The sequence below is a fragment of the Enhydra lutris genome, unplaced genomic scaffold (assembly GCF_002288905.1).
Source record: "Enhydra lutris kenyoni isolate GAN:26980312 unplaced genomic scaffold, ASM228890v2 scaffoldscaffold19, whole genome shotgun sequence".
In the NCBI taxonomy this organism is placed as follows: Eukaryota; Metazoa; Chordata; class Mammalia; order Carnivora; family Mustelidae; genus Enhydra; species Enhydra lutris.
The window spans coordinates 38790620-38817638 of NW_019154103.1; the positions used below are offsets into that span (position 1 = coordinate 38790620).

Below are 27019 nucleotides of genomic sequence, written 5' to 3' on the forward strand. Positions count from 1 at the left end.
AGCAAAATCACAGGACTTGTAACAGAAGCAGACAAATACATTTTTTCCCTAATTCCTAACTTGGACACTGGTAATAGGGATGGGAGTAAAACAATCAAAGAAAGTATTCATTCTCTCCTTTACTCAAGACAAGAGCATTCCCCAGAGTAGAATCAAAAGATAAATGTTCTTTGGTTTATGATGATTTCAGAAGAGAACTTAACCCTCAGTTCATCATTTATAATGAAAGAGTTCAGCTTTTTCTGTCTACTAAGAAAAACTTAATGGATCACAGCATCACCTATGTACATCCAGAAGCAAAAATTTCTTCTGATTAAAAATGCTTTTAAAAGCTCTCTAACATATTTACATACCCAAATAATTTGTTACTAATAATTCACAAGGAATATCATTTTATTACTGTAATCACAAAATCATAATTTCTGTACAGGAATATATAAGTGAACATTAATCAACGCATTGATAATTCACTTCATAAAGAGGGTGAACACACTACAGAATGTAAAGAAAAAATATTGTAAAATTTTCTGGCCTTGCAGTGCACTTTTTAGTGCAAGTATTTAAGACACAATAGTGTTCAATTCAGCAAAGTATTGCAGAACGTCATGCCACAGTCCGCTTAATTCCAAGAGGGTCAGGACATGCAGCTTGTAATAAAATGTCAGAGTATATATATATATACATATATATGTATATAAAAAAACCACATGTAATTCATAAAATATAGAGTGGTTTATTTAGATGGTTTTAAATGATTTCACTGCGGAATTCAGCATAACTGGAACAAACACCCAAGATCTTCATAACAGAAATCTTCTTGCTAGGCAATGGCTTTGGCTTCAGGCAGGAATGCCTCCCAGTATTTTATCAGCTGCGGATCATAATCAAAGATATTCTAATTATCTTTTTGTCACTTACATGCATATATACCATACAGTATTTTTTAAAAAACCTAACAATGATTAACATTTACTAAAGTCTAGTTCTATAAGGGATCATTTAAACTTCCCATTCTGAAGTCTGTCAATGTAATTCAAGTATAAATTATTTAAAATGTTAATTACTATAGGCTAATTTCAGTTTTTGATGTAAATGATAAAATTTTTTAAAAAACCTCACAATTTAAGATCTTATTTATGCAAAACTCTGTAAGCAGACTGTTAATGTAAATTAAGTGAGAATACCTTAAATAATAAAACTGCAATGAACTTTTCCAATTTAAAGTGATAACATAGTATTCAGAGGATATTCACATTTTATGTTACTCTAGCAAAAAACAATGGCAAAAAGGTGGAAGAAAAAAGTATTAGGCAAGAAAGGGACATGTGTTTGAGAGTAAAAGGAAATCTGCTGCCAGTTTCTTCTGCAGTCCACAGAATTAATCAAAGTAAAGTTATATTTAAAACAATTCCTTTAAAAACAAATTCACATAAATTTTGAAGTATTTAAAGAGTAAATATAATTTAAAGGTATAATGTCATCTCTCAATTAAAAATCAATCTATTATATATTATATAAGCAATTTCCTAATCCACATATTTTAAAGCTGGATAAAGAAATTCTTCAATTCATGACATCAAATAATCTGATTACTCAAATTTATATTATCTTGTTACAGATTTTAATTAAAAGCTGGTCTTCTATTCTCTAGTTAAGGAAACAAATACCATCTGTGGCATACCATCACCACCTACTACACACAAAATAAAATAAAAATCACAACAATAAAAAACCCCACCCCCAAGCTTTAAAAAAGCCAGTTTTTAAGTTCTGTTATGGAAGAGAATTTATTATAAGAATTTACTAAAACAGGTGTGATCACTGGGGAAATAAAACCTTCTAGGAAGACTGAAAAAGGGAAACGCTGTTCAGCAACGTTCTCCTTGCCTTAATCTGGGAAAAATGTATCTCAACTGGAGTTGAGGAGTAAAGGCAAAAACGACCTGAGAGTTTCCAATTTAACTACCATGTTCTTCTGTGATCATCAGTTTTTTTTCTAATCTGTTCCTTATTCCTCCATTAAATTTAAAAACTCTCTTTCACTGACATCTTTAAAATGAAAAAGTATACCAAAAGTAAGTTCTAGAAGAAGTTTGTATGTTATAAGTTATAAAAAAAAATTAGCTTACCTGTTGTTGTGTTTGTACTAATGATTCTAAGTACTTGATAATAACAGTTTTAAAATCCTTCACCCGTTCTTTCTGTAATACAATAAAGAAGAAAGTCCATCAGTACAAAACTAAGTTTGATTTTACTACAAAATCATAGCAAACAAGGACCACGTCATTATACTTGCCTCAAATCTTCCCACTTCTTTTCGAATTGTTTTAGAAATCTGTTCAAAATCTCTTTCTCCTTGTTGTACTTTTGCCTCCCACTAATAGAAACAAACAAAAATGCAGATTTTTAATTCTTGTAAGGAAAATAGTATAGAACTAGCTGTCACGACCACTCATTTAATTTAATTTCTGTAAACCCTAAGGAAGCTCCATAATGGCAAAGCCCAATCAGGATCATTCAAACTTTTATCTAACTTTTCAATACTAGAAATGCCTATCAGCTTAATTTTCATTAATATTTCACTGTCAGACACATACTCAAGATTAGGATATTCTAGTACTTAATCAATTACAATCCTCATAGCTTAATTAAATATGACTAAGACAGATGAAAAGATTTTTGAATATAAAACTCACTATCAACTTAGCAGTGTTGGGGTAGTTTTATCATTTCTTTCTGATATCATTGTTTCATAATGTATCAACAACATTCTGCCAACTCAAGAATACATGTTCACCACAATTTATATGCCCATGGAAATACTTTAAATTAAGAAAACCGTACAACAAACATTTAAAAACAATTTTTGTATTAAATGCTCAGATTAAAAAAAAAAAGTGGAATTATGGTTTACTGAAGACCTACTGGTAAACATTTTCAGTACAGAAACAACAAAACAATTATGATTAGTGACCAATGGAGTAGCTAAAATAAAATAACTGAAGACTTAAAGCAATGAAATGATATTTTCCCACTATGTAACCAAAACAGTGGTACATACTCTTCAAAGAGCAGGTACATTTACTTTTAGTAATATAAAGGTTGTCCTACCTCTTCAATTTCCTTATTGAAGCATGGCAAAAAAAGTGTATAAATTATAATAAACTTATATAAATTTACTAAAATACCATATATAGTACATATATATGGGGGATAATGTTGCTTGGAAAGCTAAATGTGGGGTAAGTCTATGCTCTAAAGCTACTCTTAGACATAAAGTAAGTAACTGAAATCAAACTGACCATCTCAAAAGAAATTATTAAAGGTTAATTTAAATCTTTTCCTTGTGTGCTTCTTTATCCATTCCATAGTCATGTGGAAATACCAAAGGGCTCTGGAGATTTTAATGATGATCAAAATGTTAAAGTAACTCTAACACAGTTCTTAAAATTATGGAAAAATGGCTAGTGTTGAATGGTTCAGAAAAAAATTTATGAAAAATTATGCATATATGAATGACTCATGAAAAATTTGAGTAAAGCAGTAAATAAAGCATTTTATATTAATCACCTCTCTTATTTCATTTTTAGCTTGCTGTATTTTATCTGGTTTGTTAGCAACCATCATTTTTGCCTCAGTTTCACGTTTTTTGAGCAAAGTAATTTGAGCGTCTTCCCATTTCTGCCAGCACTTCATTCGATGGTCAAACACACCCTGTATGTGAAGGACATAATGTTAGCAAGTGACAGTAACACCGAAATACTTTCAAAATACGAGAAGTGCTGTGATACTACTAAAAACAAACACAAAAAAGCAAGTACTTAACACACTAATCTCAGATATTGGGATAATGAAAATAAACATGCTGATATAAAAGAAACATCCATTTTCATTTGCTTAAAAACAAAAATTAAAAAAGGCTCCTATGACTGGATGAAACAGAATAGCTCTGAATAAACAAACAAAAACCACATACAAGGGGCGCCTGGGTGGCTCAGATGGTTGGGCGTCTGCCTTCGGCTTGGGTCGTGATCCCGGGGTCCTGGGATCGACTCCCGCACTGGGCTCCTTGCTCTGTGGGGAGCCCGCTTTTCCCTCTCCCTCTACTGTTTCCCCTGCTTTTGCTCTTCCACTCACTCACTCTCTCTCAAATAAATAAATAAAATCTTTAAAAACAAAAAACAAAACCCATATACAAGATGCATTTCATGTGCTACATTTTTTTCATTTTATTTCATGGCCACTAATATAGATCTCATTTTCTTCCTTTTATATGGGCAAACTGTGGCTTAGAGAAGTTAATTTATCCATGCTCATAGAGTGACGAAGCTAGGATTTGAATCCAAATTTGATCTGTTCCAAAGTCTACAGAGCAAGGAGCCCAGTGCAGGAGTCGATCCCAGGACCCCGGGACATATTTATGTTACACATTTATATACAAATTGGTCTAGCTTAGACAAGACTGCAGTTGTGAAACATTTTTCCTGGCCTATCAAGACATTCCAACTGTAATTTTAATTAATATCACACTGCAATTCAGTGAATCTGAAAGTATGTTGCTCAGACTCCTGGAGTCCCGAAAGGATGCTGATTACTTATAGCTAAACAATGAGGCTTTTCAACTCCCTGGGAAACACATCTACTGGTTTGGTTTAAAAACGTATTTGATGTGTTTTATAAATTCAGATTCCCTGCGAGAATTCTTTTTATCAAGAGTTCTAGTGCTAAACACATTGAAAACCATTATTGTCAACCCCTGTCCCTACTTTAGTGATTCACAGAAGGCCAATACATGAGAATGCAGGCAATGAGTTTACTATTTAATAGTGCTAGTCAAAAAATGGAGTCTTGGACACGAGAGGCCATGTTCTGTACAAAGAGGAAAATAGGTGTTTCCTGGATATAAGGCCAGGCCTAGGTAATACTGTAAATGGCTGAAATTTATCTTTCTTCAGGGTCCGAATTTCAAAGGGTCTTAGTTCCTTCCCCGCTTTGGCCCTATACTCTAATTCTCAAAGTACTCTAAGTTTCAAATTTATCATCAGAAAAGTATTTTTGGATACATGGGTGGTGCAGATGGTTGAGCATCCGACTGGGTTTCAGCTCAGGTCATCTCCTCAAGGTTGTGAGATTGAGCCCTGCATCAGACTCTATACTCAGCGAGTAGTCTGCTTGAGTTTCTCTCCCTCTTCCTCTGCACAACCACCCCACCCCACCCGGTGCTTGGGCATATGCCTGCTCTCGCAAATAAGTATTTTTTTTAAAAAGTAAAGTATGTTTGATATGATTAAAAACAAAAGGGCTAAGTAGTATTAAAGACCTTTTAGAAATATGTAAGACAAAACACAAGAGGAAATTGGACAAAGGACATGAAGAGTTCACACACACACACACACACACACACACACACAAAATACAAATGGCTTATCATCTACACAGATGCTTAAATTCAAACTAACCAAAGAAATGTAAGCTTATACAAAAAAATACCTTCATCATTGGGTGAGAGAAGGAGCAACATGTATGCTGATGGGAGTACAAAGAAGTATAATCTCTTTGGACAGTAATATGAGAGTATCTATTGAAATTTAAAATTCATATACCCTTCGGCCAAGTGACTCCACTTCTAGGTATTTTATGCCCGAAGAGTTATTTTCAAAGAACAGTATTTACAACTACACTGATTAAATAATGTAAGGTACTTTAATATGCTATCTAAAACCATGCAAACATAAAAAGAATTTAACATCTCAACATATCCCAACATGGACACCTCTAAAATAAAAAGGATGAAAAAAGTAGGCAAAGTACAGTGCATATAGTATGTTCCTTCTTCAAGAAGGAAGAGATGGAGGGAGGGAGGGAGGAAGAGAAAGAGAGAAATGGGAAGAAAAAAAGAGCCTTCATACGTGCATAGCTAATTCTGTAAAGACACACAAGAATGTAACAGCATCTGACTTAAGGAAAGAGAGTCTAGCAGTCTTGGGTAGAGAACTTGACCTTTTTGGGCTGTTGGATTTATTATGTCCATGTATCACTTTTTCAAACACAAACGAATCAGTTTAAAACAAAAACCAAACCAAATGTAAAGAGCACAAAAATTCCCTGTCACACTATTCTGTAACTTCTCAACTCCTTGGTGCAGCTGACCTGGGTTGGTTTCAGCAGAAAACACAAAGCCAACATGAAAAGAGCTCAGTCAACCTCAAGGTATAGCTTGACCACAGCTCTTTAACTTTTTTTTAGTCAATGAATCACTAGTTCAGTTCTTTCCAAACTCTGTTCCATTCATGTAAAAAGATATTAAATGGAAAACAACTCCTGTTTGTATGAATTTGGAAGTCTCTATATTAAACAAAGTTAAATGTTTTATTTTTTACTGAGAGACAGTTCTGAGCATTTTAATGCTCTGTGAATCAGTAAGACAGGGATACTGTATATTATCTCCCAAACTCAGTTGATTGTGGTACCTCTTTTAGTGTCACTGTTACTCTGGGAAACATAAATCCAAGGGTAATTTCAGAAAATGTAAAAATACACAGGAAGATTTAGGCAGCACGAGGCCTGCCCAGGTGGGGGCTCACCACCCAGGACACTAGCAGGCCATTCCCACCAGGGAGTGTCCTCCCAGGTTAGCTCTTCTCAGCTGGCACTTCTCACAGACACTGCCCAGCTTGCCTTTGTGGACCCACAGTTATTTTGAAAGGCACCCGAACTTTTTTACAGCAGCCCTCATGATAGTGCGAATTCTGGAATGAGGCTGGGAGCAGGGAGGAGAGAAGCAGGAACCATTATTTGTGAACTGGATTTTTGTTTATCACAAGCTGCTGATATATAGCGAAGTACAATCTAATAACTGTTATCTATATTAACTTCTTCCTTTACAATATTTTATTTACTCGACAGAGAGAGAGAAGCACAAGCAGGGGGAGCAACAGAGGGAGAGGGAGAAGCAGGCTCCCCACTAGCCAGATGTGGGACTAGACCCTAGGACCCTGGGATCATGATCTTAGCGGAAGGCAGAGGCTTAACTGACTGAGCCACCCAGGTACCTCTATATTAACTTCTTCAAATAACTGAAAAGAAAAGTTAACCACCAGGAATATAAAGAGTAACATCTAAGAGTAAATACAGGCAAAACTGGTAATCTACCAAACCCAAGGTATCACCATTCTGAAGTGCTAAGAACCCCCTAGCAATAATTGTTACAATTAGCTTGAGAAAAGGATCATAAATAAATATGCAGTGTATCAATGTTCTGACTACAGATGAATACTAACTTGATCATAGACTTTAGTTGAAAAAATTCTGCATAAGAAAGCAAGAACAAGGTCTCATTAATTTTCAATAAAAGGTGAATTCCCAATTCCTCCACCCCATGATAATGAATGCTCATAACAATAATTAAAAGATGCAACAAGACCTTAAAGTACCTTCTGAAACACAGAATGAAGTAATACTCAGTTTAACTGTCTGATTGTTGGAGATACTTACAGAGTACCAATTTTTTTTTTCAGAGTACCAATTTTTACTAGTTAACTCGATTACTCTCCCAATTACTCAAAAACTGAACTGTTTATTCTTAAACATTACCACTAGAGAACACAATTTATTATCTAATCTAGTCCCATTCCATCTATAAATACACAGTAACTACACCCTTCAGTGTATGCACAGAATGTCTGCTTATAGTCCAAATACATGCTAAAAGCCACCATTAAACAATACTTGTGCACCAATCACCTCTGGTTTTGTTTTGCTTCCTATTATACCTTTACTAAGAACCCATGGCTAGTTTCAGTTCATCATTTCATGCTACAATGAATAAATGCTACCACCTAGTTGTAAACTTATATATGAAAATATGAAAGTAAATGTTAACCAGTTTTACCTTATTTGGCATTTCTTAGATCTCTTAAAAACATCAATTATATTTACTACACTGTCCAAGTCATAGTAGAAGAAAACATCTGGCTATGAATCATCATTTTGAACCCATTATATGTACTGGTAGAATACGGAACTTAAACACTTAAGTACATGCCTTCCAGCTAACCAAACTGTCGCAAACCAAACCACAGAAGTGAGAAGAACTCAAGGGAAGATTGCAAATAAAGCTTACTTTCACTGCAGCAATAAGACGAATGTAGTCACTAAGTAGTTCTGAAAACATGTAAAAGTCAGCAAAAGCTTGTTCTTGATGTAACTGGTCTATCTTCTCCTCTACCTCTGCAAGCTGAGACAAAGCTCTAGATAAAGCAGTGTGGTCCTCAGAGTTGCCTAACATGGCAGCACTTTTCGCAAAGGCAGCTGTGTTGGCTGAAAGTTCTGAAACAACAAAGTATTCACTTTTAGTGTTCTCTAGTAAAGTTTTTAAATATTGCTATGGTTTTTCCACCTTTCCCCTAAATTTTATCAGCTCCTGTATCATTCAAATAATTATTTTAAAATAATTAACGTAGAATAACCAGTCATTAAAATGCCTTTGGCATAAATGCCAAGTGCTCAGGGCTCTACTGAGAGTTAAGAAGAACATTAAAGGAAAACTAAGAAGAACTACTGCCTATATTCCCAGGGAAGGAACGATATTTAATAATTTAACAATCTGCCTCCCCTTTCTTTCTAAAGGGCTCACTGCTTTTACGTATTCTTGCAAAAGACCAGATTTATTTTTAATACGGAATGCAACGGGAACACTTACAATCAATTTATATTACATTTTTTTGGCCTTTAAACATTTAGTTGAAATTGAAAATGTCTGTAATTTTTAATGAAAATATCATTTAGCTAACAAGACAAAAGCCAGGTAAGTTATACATACAATTCATGGAAATCTTATTTTTTGTGTGTGTACAACAATGCTTAAACAATGCTCAGTAGAAATACTAAAAATTTCTGAAAGATTTTTGAACATTATCATTTCTGATACTTTGAATAAAGAAAAACAGATGTTTACAGAATACATGTCAATGACTAATAATACATTGCTTAGAAACTGACATTGCCTAGAAACTGCTCTGCATTACATAAAATTCTCTAAGAACCATAAAGCAATTCCCTAAGAGACAGAGTACAAATGGCAAAAGCTGTTATAAACTACTTTCAATAATGAGTGCACTGATGTATTTCTGTAATTGTTTTTACTAAAATGGATTACTGGTAATGGCAGTAAATTACTTATTAAGTATTTTAGAAACCTAACATTAAGATCCTTGTATTCTTAAAAAAACAATAAACATTTCATGGTAGAATTTAAAAAATCACAACTTAAATTTTCTATCAGTTTTTTACAAACTTCCTCTCCCCAGACTTTCCAATAATGTTGTTCAAAAACGAAGAAAATAATTCAGAGTATTCTATGAAATACAGGTACACAAAAAAATTTTAAAGATAAATTTCAAATATCAATTTTTTAATCTGGTATTTTTAATTATATCAGTTACTAGTAAGACACCTTCATTAAACTCTAAGTATGCTTAACAGAGTTAATCAAATGAACAACAGTTTTAACCTGAAATTCAAAATATATTTTTACAAGCTCAGGATTTTTTGATTTCTCAACTACAAGTGAGGCTAAAGTAGAACAACAAAAAAAAAAACATTAACAAGATTCAAATAGAAAACCTTCTCTTAAACTTTTGCTCTGCCTCTTCTATAGAAACCTTGGAATGTTCATTTTAATAAAATTTAAATAAAATATTTGAATTAACTTACAGTGTTAAACACATAAAAAGATAAGGCAAACACACCTTTTCTATGACAGACCAAGGCTTCGACACTAGCATGAAGTTTCCTAAGTTGCTGATCCAGATTTTCAAATTGTTGCTGCTTTTCTTCAAACCACTAAGAAAAGAAATGAAAAATGGAGCTAATTTAGCAAGAACAAACCACGGTAAATTAGGTTACCAATAGCAAGGCACATTCCTTGTTTTAAAGCAACAAATTAGCCATGTATAACCATGGTAGTCAACTGATGTGGCTGAGAACTAAACTCAATAAGCAAATTAATATCCTATTTTCTACTTGTACAGCTTTAAAATGCAATTGTGGGGCTCATTAATTCATCTCATTATTGAAGTCGAAAAACCAGCTCTTACCGCATCCGATTCATTCATCTTGATTGTCATTTTGTTGACGGCGTCTGCAGCCTTGTTCACCATCCTCAATATTCCTGCTCCGCTCAGGGCCTGTGTGTTAACTGCTCTAGGCAGCTGGGATTGAATGACAAATAAGGGCAAACAAACCGGTTAAAAGGCTGGAGGTTTAACGGGGCACAAAAGGGACTGCACACCCCCACCAAAAAAAAAAAAAAAAAAAGAAAGAGAAAGAAAGAAAGAAAAGAAAAAGGAAAAAAGGAGGTTGTATTTTCTCCACTCTCATACATTTCAATAGTGAGATCTAATTTCTCAAATACACCACTTGTACACTCTCAAAGGAAAACTTAAAAAATAGACTTTCCATTTGCTTTTCTTCTGCACGTTTACATTTAGATGGAACAACACTCTGTTTGTCGAAATATATTAAGAAATTGCCAACTACCTTAACATTGGCCACCTGTTTGCTTGCAGAAATAAACTTGTTTATAAGGAAAGAAGAAAGTCTTGAGAAAAATCTCCTTAGGCTCAGTTAGGACAGCGTGATTCTGTGTTTTTCAAAAATTCTGGGGTTCAAATAAATTATTTTAAATTCAAAGGGTAGTAATTAAAATTCTAAACTGTGACAAGCCCCAAATGTACCAAACATCTCAAATATAAGGGGAAGCACAGTGATAATTTAAGCTCTTTTAAGTCACAAATCTGCATTTCAGAACCTCAGTAAGAATATTAGAATGTAGACAAATGAACACACTCAAATGTCTCTAAAAGAAGGCCCGAATAAACTTATTTCAACTTAATGCCTAAAGCAACAACTTGGGCACTAGAATTAGACTACTTGTAAGTCATTCTTCTAAATGTCATTTAAAATTTTTGAAAAAGAAACTGATCATCCTACAATTATCAACGTAAAGAAGATATTTTGGTAGTAATTTAAATAATTAAAGCTAATTAAAATACTAAGCCAAAAAAATAATTTTATTCCATTTACCAATCCAACTATTTACTGGACATATATTTTTACAAAAGTTAGTAACAAACACAAATAATGACAACATTCATATCATATAAAAATTTAAAGTAGAAATAATACCTCTGAACTTTCCAGGAACTGCCTTAAATCAGGATCCTGTAGTAAAGTTGGATGCTTTACTGTTCTTTGAAGATACCTAGATTTAAGAATAAACATAAATAATAATAAAAATTAGGTAAAACAATATCCTCAGTCTGCCTTCACATTAATTTATTTTTAGATTCTTAAAAGCAATTTAAGGATTAAAAAGCTTTTTATCTTTTGCAAATTCGTAATTATGTAAAAAGAGACACAGTAGGTCGTGGAGGTGGGGGACATAGGAGGGTGATTAACTTACCAAACTTCACCCTGCAAAGTATTAGAGTTGTAAAAGGGTACATGAATTTGTTGAATAATTTTATCTTTGAGTGGCATCACCATGTTCCCAGCTATTATTTCAGAGTCCCAACATATATATATCACTATACATATTTCAATCAACTATTTTTGATTATTCCTATTATTACCAAAACAGTAAAACTACTAGTTTTTTTCTTTGTCAGGAGATTTAAATTATCAAATCAGCTTTGATCCTTTTTTGACAGTGGCTAAATTTTCTTTAAAATTCTACTTTTAAAAGGGTTTTGCTAAAAGTTTGATTCCTTTTTTTATGACACCACATAAAATAAAAATGATAAGGGAAACATCATTATTAATCACTATTAGCCCAACTTTAGTAGTTTTCCTATAGTAGAAAATGGAAAAGGCCAAATTTCCATCATCCATAAAAAATTAACACTCTTTCATAAAAAGAAAAAAGGTCCACCATTTAATGATTGATTACTTATCTAATCCCATTTTTTCAAAAAAAACCATTCTTTCCTTAATGACTACATTTCAATTACAGTATTTTACTTCATTTAATGTACCTTTTTTCCTGTGGAACAAATGTAAACAGTAATTTCTTTAATCTCATTGTGAGATTATCAAATATGCCTAAAGTTTCTGAAAAACATTGGTAACCTTCTATGAAGTCAAATTCTATACAATGGTTAAGATGAATATTTTATCCTGGCTTACATGTTAACTTCTGTTTTTATATATTTAAACAAATTAAACTTCAAGTCATTAGCCCACACACGAAAACATTATCACAGAAATAGAGCATTTAATAGATATGTGCAGGACAACTACACTGTGGCTTAAAATAAACAACTGCCTATATTACCAGGCTAAAAATGAGATGCAACAGGAACACTAATTTTGTGTTAAAGAAATGTTGGTATCTTCCCACCGGAACTTTACTTACAATTTTAAGACCCAAGTTCTCCAATACTATTATTTACTTGTGTAGACTGCATCCGGCTAAGAGCAGTTTGTGTAAGCTATTCGTCGTAGAAGACAAAACATGTCATACCCAAACATGGAACAATCCCAGTATTTCAAACCTAAATGTAATTACCTCAAACGACTTATATTCTAAAACAGCTTTCCGAAGTGAGTTCTGTGGAATACTAGTCTCATGCAGTATTCCAGGAAAAAGAATGTTTCTACAATCAAGACAGTCTGGAATATACGAAATACATATTCCTCTGAGTTATAATGGACAGTAGCATGTTTTGTTTTTTTTTTAAGATTTTATTTATTTATTTGACAGAGAGAGATCACAAATAGGCAGAGAGGCAGGCAGAGAGAGAGGAAGGGAAGCAGGCTCCCTGCCGAGCAGAGAGCCTGATGAGGGGCTCGATCCTAGGACTCTGGGATCATGACCTGAGCCTAAGGCAGAGGCTTTAACCCACTGAGCCACCCTGGTGCCCCTGGACAGTAGCATGTTAAGTACTGTGAGAAGTCCTACAGGAAATAAACCTGGTTTAACTTTGTTAAACAGTGTGTTAACAAGACTCAACAGTCTACAGTGTTTCCTTTTTTCACCCTACCACATACTAGTATTCTGAGGAATCATTTTGGAAAATAGTATTCTAGAAAAAAGACAGAAAATTTTACTTCTTAAGGGTTACACAGAACAAACAGCAAATAACCATTTCTTTAAAAGTACTAAATTTACATCAAAATTAAGAACAGAAACATAGAAAATTTTTTGTTCCAGAGATAATTACCTTTTAATGTTTTTTTCTAGGAGTGTGAGTATCTACACACCCAAACTCAGGTAACTTTGGTTTTCACAAAAATATTACACTGTTATGCTTGTAGTTGTGTACCCATTTACACAAAACAGTATGTTGTAGATACCTTTCTTTAGCATTAAATATTGTTCTCTAATGCCATTTTCATTTACCACATGAAATTCTATTATATAAATGTACTATAATGTCATTATTTTTTAATACCAATGATCATTACTTGCTTGTCATCTGCAAAATGTGACAGTAATCACATTCAATGGAACTTTAGTCTTCAAAGCGGTTGTACCTAATGTGTCTACTTTGCTTTCCTCAATTACACATTTTAAATGAAAATTCCCTTTTTTAGGGTGCCTCAGTGGCTGAGTCATTAAGCATCTGCCTTCGTCTCAGGTCATGATCCCAGGGTCCTGGGATTGAATCCCACATTAGGCTCCCTGCTCGGCGGGGAGCCTGCTTCTCCCTCTCCTACTCCCCCTCTCTGTGTCTCTATCTGTCAAATAAATAATAAATAAAATCTTAAAAAAAAAAAGAAAATTCTAAAATTCTTTAGAAAGTGGTGTGTTTTTAAATCTGACAATTAAAGGAAGAGATTTGCATTTTTTTCTTCCTTCACATCAATCTTAGTATCATTATCAATTTCTGCATTTCTTACAGACCATGAAACTATCCTTTATCCTCATAATCCTTATGTTCATATATTATGACATATGTGTATTTTTTCACTTATGTGTATCTTTTCACGTTTTTCATTAAGTTAATTCTAATTCCATTATAGTCTACTTACATACAGTGTTATAATACTTACAGGTGTACAATACAATGATTCGACAATTCTCTACATTACCTAGTGTTCATCATAGTTAAGTGTCCTCTGTAATTTCCATCACCTATTTCACCCATTCCCCTACCTACCAGCCCACTCTGCTAACCATCAGTTAACACAAAGTGCAACAGTCTCAGGTATACAATTCAGTGATTCAGTACTTCCACACTCATCAGGACTAGTGCAATGCCTGACTTCCATCACCTATTTAATCCATCAGCCCACCCACACCCCCTCTGGTATCCATCAGTTTGTTCTCTACAGAATCTGTTTCTTGGTTTGTTCTCTCTTTTTTCTCCCCCCGTCTGTTTCTTAATTTCCACATAAAGTGAAATCATACAGTATTTGTCTTTCTCTGACTGATTTATTTTGCTTAGCAAAATACTCTCTGGTTCAGTCCACATCACTGCAAATGGCAAGATTTCATTCTTTTTAATAGCTGAGTAATATTCCATTTTACACACACACACACACACACACACACACACACACACATATCCCTTCTTTATCCATGGTTACTTGGGCTAATTCCATAATGTGGCTTCTGTAAAAATGCTGCAATAAACATAGGGGTACATGCATCCCTCTAAATTAGTGTTTTTGTATTCTTTGGGTAAACACCCAACGGTGCAATTCCTAGATCATAAGGTAGTTCTATTTTTAACTCTTTGAGGAAACTTCGCACTGTTTTCCAGAGTGGTTGTACCAGTTTGCATTCCTACCAACAGTGTAAGAGTGTTCCTTTTTCTTCACATTCTTGTCCACACTTGTTTCTTGTGGTTTTTATTTTAGCCATTCTAACAGGTTTGAGGTGGTATCTTGCTATAGTTTTAATCTGCAATTCCCTGGTGATGAGTGATACTGAACAAAAGATACATTTTCAAATTAATAAGTATTGGTAAATACTCACCAATTCAGTATTAAGGTCAAAGAGGTTATAGATATATAAAGGATGGATGCAGAACAGAGAGAGGAAAATACAGGAAGAACACATGAAAAGAGGCATGGGGCGGAAGAGGAAGAAAGAAATGGAAGACATAAAGGAAATGATGAAAAGTTAATATCACACTCAACAAGAGGTAATCAGTTGTAGTTGTTTTTCACATTTGCTCCAAGGAAAAGTACTGATAAATTTAGAAGAATCACTGAGGGTTGTAAACTTCTATTTACTCATTGAAAATAAGACAAAATAAATCAGGCTATACAAAATTCAGAGGAAGAAAGTTAAAAATATTTCTCCTGCTTGAAACATGTGCTAACAATGAGAGAACAGAAAGGCAGAAAGAGCCTGATCTTTGATGACATTCATTTGTTCATTCACCAAATATTTATTAAGCATCTACTACATGTCACTTTCTGTTCTGAACACTCAGTGTATCAGCAGAAACTGTATTTTAGTAATAAACTATAAATACAATAAACACATAACTTATATACTATATGACAAGTTGGCAAAAGCTGTGGAAAAAGAAAGGATAGAACAATAGAGCAAATGTGATCAAGTATATAAGGTATGGTTGGTGGCAAGTGAAAGAGAAGAGGTTAAGAATAGAGCCAACCATCAGAAAAGACTGCACTGGAAAGAGGATACTTGAACACCTGAACTTAAAAGAGATAAGGGAATCAGCCATGCAGATACCCAGGAACAAAAGCTTTTCTGGCAGTGGGAGAGGCCAGTGAAAAAACTAATAAGGTGGGAAAATGCCTAGAACCTTTGAGGAGCTGCAAAACATCAGCATGGCCTGGAGCAGAGTGATCAAGGAGGTACCAGAGTGAGCAATGCACGTCAAATGTCACGTAAAGTTCTGTAGGCAATTATAAGGATTCTGGCTTTTACGGAGTGAAATGGGGAGGGTGATATATTATCTGATTTGTATTTCAAAAGGATGACTCTGATTGCTGTATTAATAGAGGTTCAAGGACAGAAACAAAGAGGCCAATTAGGAGCCCACTCAAGTTAATTCCAGCATTTGGACTAATACCGTACCGGTTGAGAAATGGTTGTAATACAGATAGTGGAAAGAAGCAACAAGACTTCCTGATGAACTGGCTAATACTAAATATTTCCTGATATGAAAGAGTAGACTAATTAACCTATGCTAACTGTTTAAGCCAAGCCAGTTGAATTTTTCCATGCTTGCAGTGAACACAATCCTGATACACTGTAAGACAAGTAAAAACGTATTCAAGTTCAGTAACTTGCCCCAAGTCACGCAGATAGTGTATACCGTATAGTGCAGTATAGGCATCAACAAAAAAAGAATTCTACAACTCTTTCATGCCACTCTATACTTCTCTGCGTATATCTGCAGAACTGGGTCCTCACCTATGAAATAAACTCAATATGGTCTTAAGGTAAAATGTGAAGCACTCTCAAAGAAAACCAAGAGGGATCTTAGAGACACTCTTCCTAGAAGTAGTTTCTGGTTCCCTTAGTAAGTCTAACTTTCTTAACTATTCCCCTTCTCTTCTAGTATTTTAATACTAGATGGTCATCCTTTCACTCAAGACAGTCATCTAGATTTTCTGAGTGGAACGAACAAATGAATACATAAACTGTTATAGTATACACAAAGAGAAATACTTCCCTAACCCACTAGATTCAACTAGGTTGGGTATTCCACAGATAAGCCTGTTTTCTAATTTTAAGATTTTAAAATATGCCACAGAAAACTGCCTTTATAAGAAGCATTCCAATCTCTCGGCTTGTAGACCTTTACACTTATATTTTAAGTCATAATTTTTAATGCAAAATAAATTTCTCCCTCATATTACACCGTTCCCATTATTATTTTTTTTAACTTGCAAAGTCAACTAAAGTGGCATTTAACAAGTAACACTTATCACTGAAGAAACTACTCAAATATCCAGCAGGTCAAGTCCCAGTATTTCCTTACAACTCTCCTCAATGTTTCCTACTAAATGATGTTATGGTAAGTACTAAGCAATGCATTCAAGTTGTAAGAAAGGTGAAATGTAGAACCAAATTATATGTCCTTGGTACAATAAATCTTCATTAAGTTCCTTATCAAGCATGCCATCTGAAATATTTCAAATTTACTCATAGAAAAATAGGACTTGAAAGGTTTCTCGAAGGGTCATGGTTACACTTTCAGAAGAACTAAGCAAAATCAAAATGCAACATTATTTACCCTTTATTCTTAAAAACATTCGGTCTATGTGACCTCTTTCACAACATAAACAATTCTAATGCCTAACCTAAACTTCTCTTTATACAATTTAAGTCCTTTTCCTGAGTATCTGCAATCCTCACAGACATAATCTCATCTTTTAAGTCTTCTCTAATAGTAAGCTGCATATTTAGCTTTCTTATTGTAATTGTTCAAACCTGATTTTTCTGTGGCATTTTCTTAAAATGTATACAAATTATAACTAAAAACCAAGAAATAAGATGCCTTAAAAAGAGTTTAAAAAAATAATGTGTATCCTGGACATAAATACACTACTCCTTAAAATTTGTCTGACCTTACCACACCCACTGATATTAAGCAGAAAGAGAAAATAAAGAATAAGCAAATTCAATTAAGATAAACAAATCTGACTAAATAAGAAACAAAAAAACCCTATGAAGTTAGAAAATTTGTATGTGTAGGTAATTACCAACTTATGTTCTAAAAGCTGGACTTTAAGAGAGTTTCAAATTTATATTCTCAATTTTTAGCACAGTAATGAAGGAATAAATGTTAAGATTCTGGGTTTAGGTTCCCTCTATTCATTCCTCTTTTTAGTCTGTGACACCCAAGTCTTCAAAACTACAGGAAATGTGTCAAGTACTCTAAAGGAAGGCAGAGCAAATATATCAGATTTTAAGTATACAGTCAACTCAACAGATGACTAATACTACTATGCACTCAAGTCAAACAATTATACAAAATTAAAGGAGGGAGCACAAGCCCAATTTTTCATTGTGTTTAATAATGTTCATGAAGTAATAATTCAAAGGAAAAATTACTTTAGATTACCTATAATTAGCCAAATTATCCAAAATAGAACTTGACTACAAGCAGAATTTCCTAAGAACCTACATAATACTAAATATTAAAAATCCAAATATTCTATCACTCTTTTCTTCCCATTCATAAGTTTCATGGTATGTTTTTACAAGCTTGGCAGTTTCTTACTTCTCATGTGGATGACAACCATGACACGTTAGTTCTTTTCTTTCCTTTTTTAAAAAAAGACTTTAAGTAATCTCTAGACCCAACATGGGGCTCGAACTGACAATCCCAAGATCAAGAGTTTCACGTTCTACTGAGCCAGCCAGGCATCCCATGATACCTCTATCTCCAACTAACTCATGCGTTTACACTATTGCTTATATCACAGCGTACAAAAATAGGTATGATTTTATTAGATACACTGTTGCTAAATATTAATTCACTATGAGGATTCATATAAGTAGAACATAGTATTGTGTTGTTAAAAGAATTTTCTTAAAAGTTTAAAGCACTCTTAGTAAACAGTCATGAAATGGTACTGTGAAAAAAATTAATCGTTAAAATACAGTGTGCCATAGAATAGAATTAGACTCCTCTATTACTGAAGAAAAAACATGAGTAATAATGCACAGCTGTCCACAATTACCTTTCAAGAGCTGCTCTCCGTTTCTCTACAAATTCAGTGGATGAAGAATCTTCTTTACCCACTTTGACCTTGGTCATGCCTTTGAAAAAAATTGAATGAGACTCATGATAATTTTATATTATTATAAACATCTTTTATAGTCATTTCGGCATAATTTAAAATATATTTAAAATTTGAACTTGACCAAAAAAATGCTCCTAAATTTATCACTAGTATCCATACTTCTGAGGAATTAAAACTCATGATACACTAACATCTCAACTTGGTAAGTACTTACAACACAAAACTAGATAAAGCGGAGGGTGAGCTTTGTCTGCAGTCTTCACACCCCTGTTTGGGTTCCACACCTGTTTGTTTGCTACACTCTTGGTAAATTAAAATGTGTTTGCATTTCAGTATGCACAGAGATTCACATTAGCAAATTTAAGTTCGATTAAGATTTTTTAAATATTTTATTTATTTATCTGACAGACACAGAGAGAGCACAAACAGGGGGACAGGCAGAGGTAGAGAGAGAAGGCTCCCCGTTGAGCAAGGAGCCCTATACAGGGCTCAATTCTGGGATCCCAGAACTCTTGAGACCATGATCCGAGCCAAAGGCAGATAGATGCTTAACCAACTGAGCCACCCAGGCATCCCTGTATTAATATCTTCATTTCTTATAAGCAATAATTAAGGTTCATTTTGGGATTAGAAAAATTAAGTGTAATCCATGAATTTGGTAAATGTTACACCAATGCAGAGTCTGAGAACAAGTTGTTAATCACTGCTGGTTCTGTGATACTTGAAAGAACAAATGCTTTCATATTTTAAAAAATAAAAATCATGTTAACCATTTCTGTAATGCAGATTTTTTTTCTTGTTTGCTCTTTCAACATCAATTCTGTAGAAATGAAGTACTGACATAGGCTACAACATGAATGAACCTTAAAAATATGCTAAATGAGGTGTGCCTGGGTGGCTCAGTCAGCTAAGTGTCTGCCTTCAGTTCAGGTCATGATCTCAGAGTTCTGGGATTAAGCCCTGCATCTCTCTGCTCAGTGGTGTCTCCTCCCTTTCCCTCTGCCCCTCCCTGTGCTCGTGCCCTCTCTCTCTCAAATAAATAAAATCTTTAAAAAATACAAATAACACTACAGACAAAGGGCTGGTAGCCAAGATCTATAAAGAACTCCTCAAACTCAACACACACAAAACAGATAATTACGTCAAAAATTGGGCAGAAGACATGAACAGACCCTTCTCCAAAGAAGACATACAAATGGCTAACAGACCCATGACAAAAATGTTCATCATCATTAGCCATCAGGGAGATTTCAAATCAAAACCACACTGAGATACCACCTTACACCAGTCAGAATGACCAAAATTAACAAGACAGGAAACAACATGTGTTGGAGAGGATGTGGAGAAAGGGGAACCCTCTTACACTGTTGGTGGGAATGCAAGTTGCTGCAGCCACTTTGGAGAACAGTGTGGAGATTGCTTAAGAAATTAAACATAGAGCTACCCTGTGACCCTGCAATTGCACTACTGGGTATTTGACCCCAAAGACACAGATGTAGTGAAAAAGGCCCATCTGCACCACAATGTTCATAGCAGCAATGGCCACAGCTGAAACTGTGGAAAGAACCAAGATGCCCTTCAACGGATGAATGGATAAGGAAGATGTGGTCCATATATACAATGGAGTATTATGCCTCCATAGAAAGGATGAATACCCAACTTCTGTATCAACATGGATGGGACTGGAGGAGATTATGCTGAGTGAAATAAGTCAAGCAGAGAGTCGATCATTATATGGTTTCACTTACTTGTGGAGCATAAGGAATAACACAGAGGACATTGGGAGATGGAGAGGAGAACTGAGTCGGGGGAAATAAATAGGAGAGGGAGATGAATCATGAGAGACTGTGGACTCTGAGAAACAAACTGAAGGTTTTGGAGGGGAGGAAGGTGGGGGATTGGGTGAGCCTGGTGGTTGGTATGGAGCACTGGGTGTGGTACATAAACAACGAATTTTAGAACACTGGGGAAAAAATTTAAAAAAATCTTTAAAAAATATGCTAAGTGAAAGAAGTTTGTCACAAAGGCCCATTCATTGTCTAATTCCATTTATATGAAATGTTCAGAATAGGCACAACAACAGAGAAAGAAATTAGTGATTGCATGGGGCTGGGGGTTTGGGGAAATCAGAGGATGATGGCTAAGAGGTAATAAAAGTATTCTAAAACCAATTGTGGTAGTGTGTACACAACTCTGAATATACTAAAAGCCTTATGTAAGACACTGAATTATATACACTTTATTTATTTTTTTTTTTAAGAAAGCTCTACACCCAACATAGGGCTTGAACTCACAACCCTGAGATAGAGTCACATGCTCTACCAACTGAGCCAACCAGATGCCTCGAATTACATACACTGTAAATGAATAAATTATATGGCATATGGATTATATCTCAACAAAGCCATTAAAAATAAGCTTACGTATTTTATTCTTATTCAGGCTGGTACATCTGGTAAATAAACGTATCACTCAATAATGTTTTGTTTAACATAGTTCTTCTGAAATACAACTTTGAAAAAGAAAATACAAGCACCTAAAATTATCTACTCTGAATGGACCAAAAGAAGTGGGGCATTAATTATTACACATATTGTTTCCCTGAAGATATCTTACCACCATGCAGTTCTTTGCATTTTTCCCTTTAAGGATCTTGTGCTCATGGTACTTTTCCCACAGGTAACCAATACAGGCCAAAGTGGCAAATAAAAAACACTCTAATCAGTTAACTCTTGCAACTTTTCAACTTTGTTTTTGCTCTTTTCTAAAAACTTAGTGAAATGGTGTTTTTTTACATTAACTAAACTTATAAAGGGGTAACAACTGAGAGCTAATGAAAAGAGTCCTCTTCCTTTAGGGGTAGTTAAAACTTTTCAGCAACGAAGGCAAGTTACTATTTTACTATTCCTTTTTTGCTATCCCACTTTAAATGTTTGTCACTTGAAAACCACTGCCTACATAATCAAAAAGGCCTCCCACATTTCAACAGTTTCTTAGACAACCTATTCATTTTGATTTAAAAAAAAATTGATGGTAAAAAGACTGCTTCTTTCCTGGTTGGCTGCCAGGAAGTTCACAGATCAATTTTTTACCCACGTTTAGTAATTGTTCAGACCGCATACATACACTGAAAAGAAAATGTTTAACTTGACTTCATCTTATTATTTGACTATGTTTATCTTTCCTGCGAACTTCTTTATTTTGATCTTTTTTTTTTCTTTTCTTTTTTTTTTTTTTAACTGCATTATATGTAGTTGCCTCAAGTCCTTTCTGGAATAAAGTGGTCTATCAAAAAATAATTTTGAAACAACTCAATCCACCTTAAGTGTACATTAGACAGGTCTACAATAACATAGCATTAGATTATTTTTTTTAAATTGGAAAGTTTTCTATTTGGGATAAAAAATAAAAGCAAACCATAACTATATTTTTAAAAATATCAAAATTAGAGGAGGAACAAAATAGTGATTAAAGGTGTTAAGTTCTAGAGTAAGATGGCCTGCATTCAAAGTTCAGGCTCTACCTCTTAGTAGGTGAATGGAATGGGACATGTTATGTAACCTTGATGGATCTTAGCTTCCTGACACCTATTAAATAAAGACAACAATAAGTTAACTTCATAAAGTTGCTATGAGGATTAAATGAGAGAATGCACATAAATTATTTAGTACACATCGTAGTAAACTCTCAATAAATGTTAATTATTCCTATAATTTAATTGATAGCCTTACAATGTAATGGACTATCTTGGCCATGTATGTGAGTAATTCAAACAAAATTGTGTGACTGTCCCTATTAACTCTCTGAAGGGTGTCAAAAAAGGATGTGCTTAGGATTTAGTTTCTCACTTCTACTTTAACTTTACATATGCTACTTATTATATTGTAGTAATTTGTGAAAGGTTGACTAAGGCAAAATATTAGTTTGAAATATAATAAACATGGGCATTAAAATTTACTTTTTTCAATTTCCTGTTTTGGGGGGGTGTTCACTGTTTAAGGACTAGGTTAGCATGTTAACAGAATGAGAAAAATATTTTTTCACTCTCATATATAAAAATAGTTACACAACTAAAGTCAAAGGAAAAAAGATAATCATTTGTGATACATGAAACTTAAGTTCCCTACACAGACAGAAGGATACCAAAAGATACCACTGCAAAAGTTTAGAAGAGAGAAGATCATTAACTAGGTCAGCAGTTCTCAAAGTACGGTCAGAATACCAGAAAGGTTTCTGAGACCCTTTTTTGTACAGGTGTGGGGAAGTGTTCACCAAAGGCTATTTTCATAATAATATTAAACTACTGTCTTTTTTACTCTCTTTCATGAGAACTCAGTGGACATTTACCAACATGTGTACTATATCACAACAGAATGAATGTAGAAACACACATGAGAACATAGCTATTTTCTATCAATCTGGAAATTAGAGATTTGGAAGACTATAAAAACTAAAACAAAAAGCAAGCCACTCCTAAACTTATTTTGTCTTACCAATACTGAGTTTATTATTATTTCACATTTTTAAAAAGTTTTTTAAAAATTTAATTAAATTTAAGGAAACTACCACCAATGTGGGGCTTGAGGTCACAACTGAGATTGAGTCATATGCTCTACCAACTGAGCCAGCCAGTGCCCCTATAAAGTTTTTGATAATTAAAAAAAAATCACAGAGAATATAACAAATGCCTTTAAATGATCAGCAGAATTCATTTTTATATTTTCTGAATACTCTTACATATAGACAAAGTATAGTAAATAAAAACTTGCAACAGAAAACACTGGGAAAGAAACTACAAACTTTTAAGAGATGACAGATGTCTTTTAATGGGACAATGGAAGTCATCCTCTTTTGTAATTTTCTGCACATTCTTTTTAAAAAATTTAGAAGATTTATTTCTTTATTTTTAGAGAGAGAGAGAGAGTACGTGCGAGCACACACATGCACACACAAGCTGGGGGGAGGGGCAGAAGGAGAGGGAGGGAGAGAATCTCAAGCAGACTTCCCAATGAGAACACAGCCTGACTAGGGGCTCCATTTCATGACCTTGAGATCATGACCCCTGAGTTGAAACCAAGAATAGGAGCTTAAGCGACTGAGCCACCCAGGGGTACCCTCACCCAGCACCCTATTAAAAAATAAGCTCTATACCTACTGTGGGCTTGAACTCACGACCCTGAGATCAAGAATCGCCTGCTCTACCAAATGAGCCAACCATGTGCTCCCTTCTGCAAATTCTTAACTAAGCCTTTATTACTTGTGCAGGTAGATTTTTTTTTTTTTTTTGAGATTTTCTTTTTTAAGGAATCTTTACACCCAATATGGGGTCCAACTTATAACCCCAAGATCAAGAGCTGCATGCTCAAACTGACTGAGCCAGCCAGGCACTGCACAAGTAGAAATGTTTTTTTTTTTGTTTTGTTTTGTTTTAAAGATTTTATTTATTTATTTGTCAGAGAGAGAGAGAGGGAGAGAGAGCAAGCACAGGCAGACAGAATGGCAGGCAGAGGCAGAGGGAGAAGCGGGCTCCCTGCTGAGCAAGGAGCCCGATGTGGGACTTGATCCCAGGACGCTGGGATCATGACCCGAGCCGAAGGCAGCTGCTCAACCAACTGAGCCACCCAGAAGTAGAAATGTTTTTAAACATTAAATTAAAGATGAAATATACTAACGTGATAGGTCTTAGAAGATTCAGACTGGATGGAATCTTCTTTTTGGACATTGAATAGCTGAAAGTCAATACCTCCAACCCTTAGACATTAATATGGTACTGATATTAAATATCTTTTGAGTGCTACTCAGTAGTAATATGACCCTAAAATGTTAGGGTGTTCAACTGCTTTCAACTTGATAAATTCTGACCCAATATTTAACATCATTAGATTATATAAATCAAATCCTAAATTGATCCTATATATTAATCAAAATCCTAAGATGTTAGAAAATAAAACTATTAGCTTACACATTCCTTAGCTGATGAAAGATTATCATAAATGGAATATTTATTAAACTCAGTATCGCTAGACATTATGAGTTATCACAATAATGAAAGATCATGATATTCTAATCTGTATAGTTAAACTATAGTAAAACTTGAACTAAGTAACAAGGTTTTTTTAGTCATTCATACTTACCTACTATACTCTTTTCTGGAGCTGGTGGCACAATATAACCAACATGTAAATACTTGCTTGCTAACTTGCTATGCAAACCAAGAAAGTCACTGAATCTTCTTTTCACTGAAAATTCACTCTTACTGAACATGGAAAGAGAGGTCTACAAGTGAAGAAGAGGTATTTCAGATTCTGAATACTAAGTCATTTTTTAGAAGTTAGTATCACACATAACCGTAAACATACATATATATACACACACACTCTGGTTTACTTTGCAAAAGAATGTACAGTAGCTCACTAATGTGGTTGATATATTTCTAACTGAAAAAAAACCTACAGTACCCTTGTGTTTTGTTTTGTTTGTTTGTTTTTAAACAGAAGCTTATAAGGACAAAATGTTTGCTTGATTCTATCCTTGACTCATCTCATCAACTCTAATTACATTTATGTTAATGACTCTTAAATCTTTTCCTCAGGTCCAGATCTCCTCTGAGCTTTAGTCCAAGTTATCAAAATGCCCAAGGTATACTTGCACTTAAATCTTGCTGCCACCTCAAACTCAACCACATCTCTTGCTGGAACATAACCTCCATGCAGGAAGGGCACTTGTCTACATTGTTTCCTACTAAGCCCTGGTGCTTGGAACAGAGCTGGACCCATGGTAAGTGTTTAATAATTATCTGTTCAATGAATTAACAAATCTCACGCCCATCCAAACTGTGCTGCTTTATCCCTGAGATCCCTCTAACAACCACAGAGATCCTCTAATCAGTGACTCAGGCATCTCTGCTTCACTCCTTACATCCAAGCCCTACTGATTCTACCTCCTCCTACACAACTCAAGAAGCCATTATTCATTCCTTCCTTAGTATAAAATATTACTTCTCGCAGCTTGTACTGCTGTAGATCACTCTCTTGTTTCAAGATCTAAGGCCTACAATCCTTTAGGAATTGCAAAGGAATTATACGGAAATCCTGACCTCTACTTTGCATTCCCAACTTAGTAGTCAGAAAGATCTCTTTAAAACAAAAATCCGATTGTGCCACACTCTTGTTTGAATCTCTTCAAACACTCTCCATTATATTCAGGATAAAGCCCAAATTCCTTAAAGTGGCTGTTCATAATACAGGGAGGCCACCGCCAAACAATTTTCAGTAGGCACCACTTCCTGCGGATCCTGGAAAGCACAATGATTTCTTGACTCCTGGCCTTTGTAAAAGCAAACCCCTTTGCCTGGAAGTAGCATTCTTCTCCTTTCTCCATGTACCGCCCCTCATGACTTTTGCCCACCTTTGTCTATATTAAGTCCCTTCCTGCATACAGTCACAGAACACTTTACCTCTACTTTAGAGAATATTACACTTAACAAACTGCTCGTAACTCACTGTAACTACTTATTTGAAATCTCACTGGATGGTAACCTTTGTAAAGATAGGAAATCCTTAAACCTTAATCACTGCTGTAAGCTCATACTACACATGGTGAGGGCTCACTATTTTTTTAAAGGAGCGAAGACTCACCTTTGTTGTTACTCTATACGCCATGTAAGCATTCATGCCATCACCTATAAGAAAAGTCAAACAATACTACTAAAAATAATAAGCTTAACCACACACTCAAAAAGGTGACTATGTGAAGTAATATGCTGACCGACTTGTGATTATCAATTCATAATGTGTACATATATTAAATCATCACACTGTGCATCTTATATATAAAATTATAAACTCAATAAAGCTGAAAAAGAAAACAAAAGAAAATGAGAAGCAAAAAAGCCCCACACGCTTGAAAACAGAAGTACTATTTCAATATTTAACACTGCACTTGATAAAGAAAAACAGTATACTAACAAACAAGGTACTTATCGAAAATAAGCAAATTTAAAATACAGTAAATATTGACCCACCAACTTTCTCTGGATCTGATACACCAATTTCTATATCAAAAACATCTCCATTTGCTTCTTCTTCAATCTAGAAAAGGTAATTTTTTTATGTTAAAGATTCCAATTTATGTAATTGTTATAACACTAATAATCTCAATTTTACCATCTATCTTTTATTAGAGTCGCTGTCATAACAATTTAAAAAGACACTCAGCACTCGGTTTCTGAAAAACAATAAAGCTTCCATATTTCCTTGACAATATTTAAACAAAAACA

General features: G+C 34.4%; 1 protein-coding gene across 2 annotated transcripts in view; it reads right to left on the reverse strand.

Annotated features, from left to right (window-relative positions):
- Positions 1-375: 375 nt before the first annotated feature.
- LOC111148224 (sorting nexin 2) overlaps positions 376-27019 on the reverse strand; it is a 52724-nt gene continuing 26080 nt past the window's right edge. Inside the window, exons 4-16 of one of the 2 annotated variants that reach the window (XM_022504695.1) lie at positions 26765-26831; positions 26379-26422; positions 24876-25017; positions 18679-18757; positions 11188-11263; positions 10098-10211; positions 9750-9843; positions 8123-8328; positions 3571-3714; positions 3112-3123; positions 2297-2377; positions 2130-2201; positions 376-871 (exon numbers count right to left, since the gene is read on the reverse strand). In XM_022504695.1, coding sequence (XP_022360403.1) covers positions 821-871; positions 2130-2201; positions 2297-2377; positions 3112-3123; positions 3571-3714; positions 8123-8328; positions 9750-9843; positions 10098-10211; positions 11188-11263; positions 18679-18757; positions 24876-25017; positions 26379-26422; positions 26765-26831 — 1182 coding nt within the window. In that variant the 3' untranslated portion in view covers positions 376-820. The remainder of the gene's footprint in view (positions 872-2129; positions 2202-2296; positions 2378-3111; positions 3124-3570; positions 3715-8122; positions 8329-9749; positions 9844-10097; positions 10212-11187; positions 11264-18678; positions 18758-24875; positions 25018-26378; positions 26423-26764; positions 26832-27019) is intronic. The other variant, XM_022504696.1, reaches the window with a different exon arrangement.